Source organism: Ylistrum balloti, unplaced genomic scaffold (assembly GCF_031769215.1).
Source record: "Ylistrum balloti isolate Yb309-2 unplaced genomic scaffold, AGI_CSIRO_Ybal_v1 Utg369728, whole genome shotgun sequence".
In the NCBI taxonomy this organism is placed as follows: Eukaryota; Metazoa; Mollusca; class Bivalvia; order Pectinida; family Pectinidae; genus Ylistrum; species Ylistrum balloti.
The window spans coordinates 80,615-90,709 of NW_026781944.1; the positions used below are offsets into that span (position 1 = coordinate 80,615).

The following is a 10,095-nucleotide window of genomic DNA, read 5'->3' on the forward strand; positions in this document are numbered from 1 at the left end:
AGTGGAATGAGATCTGAATTTTAGCATATATAGTTAAGAATGTGAAAAAATTGCTAAATGTGTGAGGATAATACTTATTAAAACAATCAATAGGTAATCTTAATTTCATATAACAAGATACCAGAAAGATTCGTGAAAAACAACTTTTAAATGACAAATATCGCATTTTGTAGTATTGAATATAATTTCATTAAGCTGTTTTCTTTTACAAAATTATTGATTATAATCACTATATATAATTATTAAGAAGGATGACAGGATTATAAAAGTTTGACTAAATTTGCATCATAATTTGTTGATGATGTTGTCACTTATTTAAGAATTTCTTGACAAAATAAAGAATGAAGTCCACGTCTTATGACCAGTTTGGGAGTGACCATCAAACTGGGGTCATCCCCGTTTTGGTCACCATGAACCCTTAACAGGTATGGTGGAGGATGAAATGTTAATTGAAGAATGTAGTTCTTGTGAAAAATGAATTGTTTGCATGATAGGGTTCTTCTGACTGAGTTATAAGGAAACTATTAGTAATGTATATGAATCTACAACAGAAAATGTTTGCTATACATTTAAAACCTACAACACTACCACTCCTCAAATAATGGGGACTAATAATGTTGCTCTAATTCATCGACATATATATCATATTATATAATTATGGAAAATTTTGTAAAACCTTTTAATTTTTCTGTGTTTTCCTTTTTTCTTGCAGTCTTCATACTCTGACGATAAGGTGGCAAGCTCCTTTGGCTCGTTTCCAAAGGGCTTTGGCTATGGCCCAGATGAGAATGACACGGAAATACAAGCATCATCATCAGAATACAAACCAAGAATTCTGCTTATGGGGCTAAGAAGGTGAATTGTGAAAATTAATTGATTGAATTAATTGCTGTTGAATGGCATTATATTTGATTTAATCTGATTATACATAACAGGAGAAACGGGTTTAGTCCCCTGTCTTATAAGTGCACTCAATAGTTTATGTAACAAATAACCAACCAAGCCAGTTCTGTAATAACATACTATCTGTGTTTAATGATAGATGTGTATCCAGTTGACCCATAATTAAAGAGGTCAGTCAGTACAAGGTGAAGGTGATATTGTAATGTATTTCACATGACTACAAAATTGAAATATGATAGATATGTGACATTTTGCAAGGCAAGGTTATTTAACACCAGATGCCTTCTTTGGATGTCCTTAGTAAATACTATATCAAAATAAGAAAAATTATTGCCTAATTACCTACCATTTTGTTTTTTGTTTTTTTTTTGCTGACAATAAATAATAATGATATAATTATAAGCATAATTTCTTTAGCTGGATTATATACTGAATGTATCTTTTATCATTTAATTTCTACAGAAGTGGTAAATCTTCCATACAGAAGGTAGTGTTTCACAAAGTGTCACCAAATGAAACCCTCTTCCTAGAAAGTACAAATAAGATCGTTAAAGAAGGTAAGTTTTCAAAACCTAATGATTTTATGTTAACACTTTTTGTGTAAAAACATCAGTTGTACTTTAATATATCATATTTGTTATGTTGAAATTGGAGATAATTTACTGATGTGTGTGATCTATGTAAAATAGGACTTTTTCTGAGGGCTTAATGGGGCAGAATATGGACCCTGATGTCATTTGGATTCATTTCAAGATATGGCCAATGTCTGTCCCTAAATGTACAGTTTACTCTTAAAAAACTTCCTTCCAAAACAATCCATTTTCTTTCCAAAATAAGATATTTATACCCTTTCCCAAATGAGTGAATAATAGTCCTTACTCTTAGATGTAACACTTCAGGCATAAATTTGGATGGATGTGCAGTTATAAAACACTGCAGGTCTCTAAAACTTTGATAAGACTTCTGATAAAAAAAAACAAAAACAAAAATAAAATCAGCAGGTTTATCTTTGGTTCTTACTTACCCTGGTTCAACTGATAAATCAAAGCAAAAATGGACTAGCTTCTAATGCTTCTCATAAGGGTGAATAATTGGTTAAGGATCTTTTGTTAAAGGGAGATAATCATATTTTATGTTTTGTTTATCTCTGCAGATATCACCAATTGCTCATTTGTGAAGTTCCAGGTGTGGGATTTACCAGGCCAGATTGACTTCCATGATTCTATTTATGAAGAATGTGAAGCCATTATATTTGTCATAGATTCACAGGTGTGTAGTCACCTGTTTCTGACATTTATCCCCTGTAGTTTCAAGAGTAATACTCAATCAAAAGATTAATTATCAAATTAGAACCAACAATGTATGTTTGATCAATGAATCTTAACACTTTATGTTTACATGTTGTGCGAGTAATATATATGTTATGTTTGTTACATTTTCTTTATCGAAGATATGGGATGAATATCTAATTGTTGGTTGAATTTAATTGATTTAAACAAAGGTTGAAAATGTATTAATTGATCATGAGGTTTTGGTGTAAGTTTTGTAGAGTTAAAAAGTTACTCAGTATTTGACTGAAGTTGGATTGTATTAACATAAATGATCTCCCCACAGGATGAATACATGGACGCATTGGCCAAACTCAATGCCACTGTATCCAAAGCTCACCGTATCAACCCAGGCATCAAGTTTGAAGTCTTCATCCATAAAGTTGATGGTCTGTCAGATGATCATAAGATTGAAGCCCAGCGGGATATCCATCATAGGGCATCTGATAACCTCGCTGAAGAGGGCCTGGAAAATCTCCACTTAAGGTACACATAAACACGTAGGGTTGAGAAAACATGGAAGAAATTGAATAAACCTAGGTTAAATTCACTTGACACATGTCATCAGACTGAAGTATTGAGTCTTTTCATCAGACTATAGCATTGAGTCATGGCATCAGACTTAGGCATTGAGTCATGTCATCAGACTGGAGCATTGAGTCATGTCATCAGACTATAGCATTGAATCATGTCATCAGACTGAAGCATTGAGTCATGTCATCAGACTATAGCATTGAGTCATGTCATCAGACTGAAGCATTGAGTCATGTCATCATACTGAAGCATTGAGTCATGTCATCAGACTGACGCATTGGGTCATGTCATCAGACTGAAGCATTGAGTCATGTATCAGACTGAAGTATTGAGTCATGTCATCAGACTGAAGTATTGAGTCATGTCATCAGACTGAAGCATTGAGTCATATCATCAGACTGAAGCATTGGGTCATGTCATCAGACTGAAGCATTGATTCATGTCATCAGACTGAAGTATTGAGTCATGTCATCAGACTTAGGTATTGAGTCATATCATCAGACTGAAGTATTGAGTCATGTCATCAGACTGAAGTATTGAGTCATGTCAGCAGACTGTAGCCTGGAGTCATGTCATTAGACTGAGGCATTGAGTTGTGTCATCAGACTGAAGCATTGAGTCATGTCATCAGACTGAAGCATTGAGTCATGTCATCGTACTGAAGCATTGAGTCATGTCATCATACTGAAGCATTGAGCCATGTCATCATACTGAAGCATTGAGTTGTGTCATCAGGCTGAAGCATTGAGTCGTGTCATCAGGCTGAAGCATTGAGTTGTGTCATCAGACTATAGCATTGAGTCATGTCATCAGACTGAAGCCTGGAGTCATGTCATCAGACTGAAGCATTGAGTCTTGTGATCAGACTAAAGCATTGGGTCATGTCATCAGACTGAAGTATTGAGTCATGTCATCAGACTGAAGTATTGAGTCATGTCGTCAGACTGAAGTATTGAGTCATATCATTTGAGTGAAGTATTGAGTCATGTCATCAGACTGAAGCATTGAGTCGTGTCATCAGACTGAAGTATTGAGTCATGTCATTTGAGTGAAGTATTGAGTCATGTCATCAGACTGAAGCATTGAGTCGTGTCATCAGACTGAAGTATTGAGTTGTGTCATCAGACTATAGCATTGAGTCATGTCATCAGATTAGCATTGAGTCATGTCATCAGACTGAAGCATTGAGTCATGTCATCAGACTGAGGCATTGAGTCTTGTTATTTGAGTGGAGTATTGAGTCATATTTTAACATTCATGCAGACCAGATAGTAATGAGAGTCTGTTCAGATACAGCTTAGGACATGTGTAATTAATTATGAGGGGAAAAATAAACTAATTGTTAGATAAAGATATGCTGCATGAAGAGGATATTTTTCACCGCTGTATAGAAGGAGTATTTTAAATATTCTCATGTTTGCATAACCAGACAACAGAAATAATACATTGCATATAATATTGATAGAAGTATTACTTATGGAGAGGCCTTATCACACCATATGTACTATTCTGGATAGGTAGTAGAGACACAATATAACCTACCTTTCCTTTCTTTTTCAGTTTTTATCTTACCAGTATATATGACCACTCCATATTTGAGGCATTTAGCAAAGTTGTACAGAAATTGATTCCCCAACTCCCTGTAATGGAGAACCTGTTAAATATTCTCATTTCTGTAAGTATTTCAAATGACTCTTTAAATATTTGTTTGGTTCATATTTTGCCCTTTTTTTTCTATGAACAACTTGAGTGAATGGATAAGCTAGTATTTTAAATTTTCCTACTTTGCAATCTCCTTGACATTTTCATTGCTATAAGATATGTTTACTAAAAGATTACTGATAATACTACATCGTTCATTTCACTCCAATGATTGTTTACATTACACCCATATTGCAGACAGTTGCTTAAAAGTAACCCTTTTTCTTTCAAAAATGATTTGTTAGCTGTGAATAAGCTTTGAGCAATCATGGCCTGACACATAAAACATTAACACAAAGTCACACATGTGTCTACTCAATAGGGAAGGTTGTTAAAAAATCTTTCATATTTTTCAAAACATTTTTGCTAAAATACATGATAAAGGAATCTTGGATGCGATAGTGTTTCCTTGAAATAGTTGGGTTAATGGAAACAGATGATTTTTTACACCCCTCTCAACAGGTTTGGTCCACATTTTCCCCATAATATAGGGTTTTCCATAATTTTGTTAGTAGTAGGCTGTGTAGTGAAAGTAGGAGGCTGGCCTGCCGTGTACGTGTAGTCGTGTACGGAACATTATTACGGAACTGGATTGGTGTAGGCGTCCAAAAGATCAAAGTAGCCGGTCAAATTGGCCGACAACCGGCTCTTATGGAAAACCCTGATAATATCATAACATCTAGTTATATACTTTATTACAATGGTTATCGATGAATTATAGGGTCAAAGGTCACTTTTACTACTTCCAATGTGGGGAGTTAATTACTGTGGTCAGACTTTCTCCTGTGTATAAATATGTTATTTAAATTGTCTACAAGATGTATGTGATTTTTCATTCCTGTATATAAATACGCTACTTAAATTGTCTACAAGATGTATGTGATTTTTCATTCCTGTATATAAATACGCTACTTAAATTGTCTACAAAATTTCTATGATTTTTCATTCGTGTATATAAATACGCTACTTAAATTGTCTACAAGATGTATGTGATTTTTCATTCCTCTGTATAAATACGCTACTTAAATTGTCTACAAGCCGTATATGATTTTTCATTCCTGTATATAAATACGCTACTTAAATTGTCTACAAGATGTATGTGATTTTTCATTCCTGTATATAAATACCCTACTTAAATTGTCTACAAAATTTCTATGATTTTTCATTCCTCTGTATAAATACGCTACTTAAATTGTCTACAAAATTTATATGATTTTAGTGTGAATTGTTGACATTATTTTTGCTTGAACAGAATTCTGGTATTGAGAAAGCGTTCCTGTTTGATGTGATCAGTAAGATCTACATCGCCACAGATAGTTCACCGGTGGACATGCAGACATATGAAATCTGCTGTGATATGATTGATGTAGTGATAGACATGTCCCATATATATGGGTAAGTAAAAAGGCTCCAAACAATGAATATGTGTTTAATCTAGGTATCAGTGAACATCTCTGTGGTGAAATACATATATAGACATGAGGACATCACTATGGGTATGTCTATATATAGATATGAGGACATTACTATGGGTATATCTATATATAGATATGAGGACATCACTATGGGTATGTCTATATATAGATATGAGGACATCACTATGGTATGTTTATATATAGATATGAGGACACCACTATGGTTAAGCTTTATATCGAGGTGAGAAATCACATCTATTTGGGTATGATTAGTTAGCTGCCATCATCAGATGACAGGCTTTTCAATTTGCTTCTCACCTGTGGTTTGTTGTGCATTTGTCTGTCATGGCAGAGAAGGTATGTGAAGTCTGTAAGGCACTCATTAAAAGGAGATATGAGCTTTCTTTAGGGTACTAATTCTGATATTGGACTGTAGTTAAATTTTCCATGAGAGGAGGAGAGGTGACATATATGTCAGACTGATATTTCTAGTTATATTCTTTATTGACTGTATGAGTAATCAAATATTTCTAAACATTTTTAACTATTATAGTGTAAAAGATGATGCTGCATTTGACACCAAGTCAGCTTCAATAATCAAACTGAACAACGGGACAGTGATGTACTTGAGAGAGGTCAACAGATACCTGGCTCTCGTCTGTATCATGAGGGAGGACAGTTTTGAAAAACAAGGTACTTCATGACTTTATATATTTTGTTTTGTTAGACTCATTATAACAAGCTATTTTCTTTGCCTCATTCACACAAATTAAAATTTTGATCTCTTTCATATGTCTTTTCAACACGTTAAGTTAATATATTCTATTTTTTCTCATTTGAATAACTTTTTCACTTGATTACATTCTAAAAAGCTTAAACACCATGAAGTTTATTTGATTAGTGTTCCAAAATTTATTTTTAGTCGAGTAAAACATTTCATCCCATGTCTGATTTCCACAACAGCAATCTAAACTCTTTACTTCCACTATGCTTCTGAGACAAGTCTGCAACATGATCCCATCACATAAGTGGGACTGTAGATTCTCATCACATTAATGATATCCTATTCAAAGACTACTTTCACTGACAACAACTTCCTGTATAGAAAAAAATATTGTTCTCTTTTTCAGGTGTGATAGATTACAACTTCCTGTGTTTCCGACAAGCTATTCAGGATGTGTTTGAGGTCAAACCTAGTTCTAAACAAGCTGCCATGGCTTTGACCTCTTCCAGTGACTTTCCACAAGCAAATGGGGCCATTAAGTGATTAATGATAGGGTCGGATAACTCTGTTTTTGTAATACATCGAGATGTACAAGTATCCAATTATCAGGGTGTGCATGGCTAAGCAAGGATGAATCTTCTGGGTTCCAAATGGATAGCATGAGGTGTTGAATTAATTGTTAATTAAGTGCTTTATCCATTGTGTATTTATAATGATGGGGATAAATAATGATGTAAATTAAAGATATTAAAAAGGAATATTGATGCAGAGTGCTCTGTATCCATTGTGTATTTATAATGATGGGGATAAATAATAATGTAAATTAAAGATACTAATAAGGAATATTGATGCAGAGTGTTTTATTGGCACTATGTGAAAATACAGACAATATCTGAGTTTTCCTTAATGGGTAAGTGATTACAATATATATGAAATGTTTTCGGCCTCATGTAACCTCAGTATCTCACCTGCCCAAAGGACAAGTGAGTAATGTCATGGTGCTGCATCCTTTGTTTGTCCATCTTTGTCATCTACCTGTTTGGTGTTAACTTTTTGGATGCAAAGCTTTCCAGTTTGTTCAAATGCATAAACTTGACCTACTTTGAAGTTCACAGGGTTTAAATTTGTTGTAATCTTTTAAAAACTTTTTCTCAGTTACAAAGATGCATATGATTGTGGTAAAGTTTGTTATGATATTCTGAATAACCAAGTAGATGATTGGTTTTGCCTATAACATATGATAAAGAACAAATACTGAGGTTGGGATGAGTGTGAAAGTTACCAGAATACACAACACAATTAATGTCTTCTGTTTGTAAGATACAGAACTGGTAAGAGTTAAGGCCCTATAGACCTTTTGTTTTGAATGAGTAGTTTTGATGGTAGATAGCCCCAGTCATATAAAGTCATCTTGTACAAGCGTTTGTGGTTTAAGAGATGTACAGGTCATGTGACTCTATTTTGTATGAGTGGATTTGTTAAGGAGATGTCCAGGTCATGTGACTCTATTTTGTATGAGTGGATTTGTTAAGCAGATATCCAGGTCATGTGACTGTTTTGTATGAGTGGATTTGTTAAGCAGATGTCCAGGTCATGTGACCCTATTTTGTATTGAGTGTATTCATTGTAAGAATTTTCCTTAGTGGATATTTTCACACCTCTGACAGTATATACCCTGCAAAAATCTGTGTTAGATTTTTTCTTTCTAAGCCAGTCTGTCTGTCACCTTCATCTGACATCTGGTGCCATATTTAACATGCTTACACATTTGTTGTGCTAGAGAAAGTTAACAGTGCCTAAATTATTGTTAATTGGCATGCTTTGATGTGAATAACTTAATCCAAATGGCACTCAAGTGAAAACTTTCCAAAGTATACTGAGTAAAGACTGTGCAGTGGATGTATTGATTTGATGCCTTATGAAATGGTTTAGATATCAACAGATTACAAACCTATGTTGCTGTTATCACTTTTATTTTCAAGTCCTTGTAGGTACATTTAACAGTACGGGTTATCGTGAGACCAGTTTATTACAAAGTATATTAAAGTCTTAGCAACATAAATTGGTATAAGATCTTGAGGTGTAATACAACCTCAGATTTTGATGAGTAATTTTTTCTTTCTCCAATAACTTTTAGACTCACACAGGTGAATTTATTTCTGGAATTTTTACATGTATAGTCTTCATTACTTGTATTAATTTTAAGAAGTTATATTTAGATCCATTTCTCAGAAATCATTATATCATGACAGCCATATTTGGTATTTAGTTAGACCTTAGGGCATACTGCATTTAGGACCAAAATAGATATACACTGTCAAAACAAACAATGTCATTTGATGTTTAAACCTGTTGTTTAATCATATTTTTTTCCATATTTTCAAGTCTTAAGTGAATTTAGTGAGTGAAAGATGAGACATTGATTTTGCAAATTTGATGTAATGATCCATCTCTTTACGACATTCATAGTCATATGTATAACAAAGGCAAACAATATTATGCACTGTTGAAATACAGTGCGTTGAATCCTGTCATAGAAAGCTGAGTTCATATTCACTATGAATGCCATATGAAGATTGTTTAATGCTGATAGCTTGTGTTATACACCTTAGGCAGAAATGATTTGTAGGGCCTTATCAATGTTACTTTCATGTAAAGTCACAGCTGTGGTGATGTAAATATAAGGCTATGAATGCCATTGTGTGATTGTCTTATCCCCTCATGACGTACTGGGTATGACATAGAATTTGATTAACAAAACTATTAAGGTTTACCACTGTTAATGAGAACAAATGATTATAGATTTAAAATTCAATTGAATCAATTGAACAGGGTTTCCTTAAATGCAAAATCTAACCAGTTTAATTCATGATAGCATGAATGTTCAAAATGCTTGAGTCAGCTGTTATTTATGTATCTTTTTATACCTATGTTAAAAGTACTTCTATTTCTGGTGATTCTGATCAGAGACATGTGTCTGTGCCTGCTGTTTGTGTGGAATTATTGAGTGATCTGTCACTCAATGTGGTTGATCAATCAATCAATAATTTGTGATATTTTGTTTAAAAAGATTTACCTTGGAAAACATATTAACATTATAATGCACAGATGTTGGGTCTTTGTATGGGGCTACATAATGTACATAATTTGATATGATTATATCAAAGCAAGCTTTAAAAAGATAATATTTTTTTCTTTTTCTCACAGAGATATGAATAAATGCTTAAAACTATAAATATTTCCTATGTTTATTTTATTTCATTAAGGAGACAATGACTATACAGTGGATTTTATCTACATATCAACATTTAACATGGCCATATGCTTTACGTGCATGTAGACATTGTTATGTTTTAATCGTATTTGTTACCCCATTTGTGATATGCTATTTCCTTCTGTGACATGAAGTTGGGTGTATTTGATGTGTGTTTGTATATCTATTGGTGTTATTGTTGTCTATCTGTTGTCATTTGGAAACTTTGCATTGCCT

The 10,095-nt window shown here is 33.6% G+C and overlaps 1 protein-coding gene across 1 annotated transcript in view; it reads left to right on the plus strand.

The window, feature by feature from the left end:
• LOC132565624 (ras-related GTP-binding protein C-like) overlaps positions 1 to 9,843 on the plus strand; it is a 14,904-nt gene extending 5,061 nt beyond the window's left edge. The window contains exons 3-10 of the mRNA XM_060230270.1: positions 713 to 855; positions 1,366 to 1,460; positions 2,057 to 2,172; positions 2,518 to 2,717; positions 4,326 to 4,440; positions 5,719 to 5,861; positions 6,435 to 6,574; positions 7,012 to 9,843. Of these exons, the coding sequence (XP_060086253.1) occupies positions 713 to 855; positions 1,366 to 1,460; positions 2,057 to 2,172; positions 2,518 to 2,717; positions 4,326 to 4,440; positions 5,719 to 5,861; positions 6,435 to 6,574; positions 7,012 to 7,148 (1,089 nt within the window). The 3' untranslated portion in view covers positions 7,149 to 9,843. The remainder of the gene's footprint in view (positions 1 to 712; positions 856 to 1,365; positions 1,461 to 2,056; positions 2,173 to 2,517; positions 2,718 to 4,325; positions 4,441 to 5,718; positions 5,862 to 6,434; positions 6,575 to 7,011) is intronic.
• Positions 9,844 to 10,095: the final 252 nt, after the last annotated feature.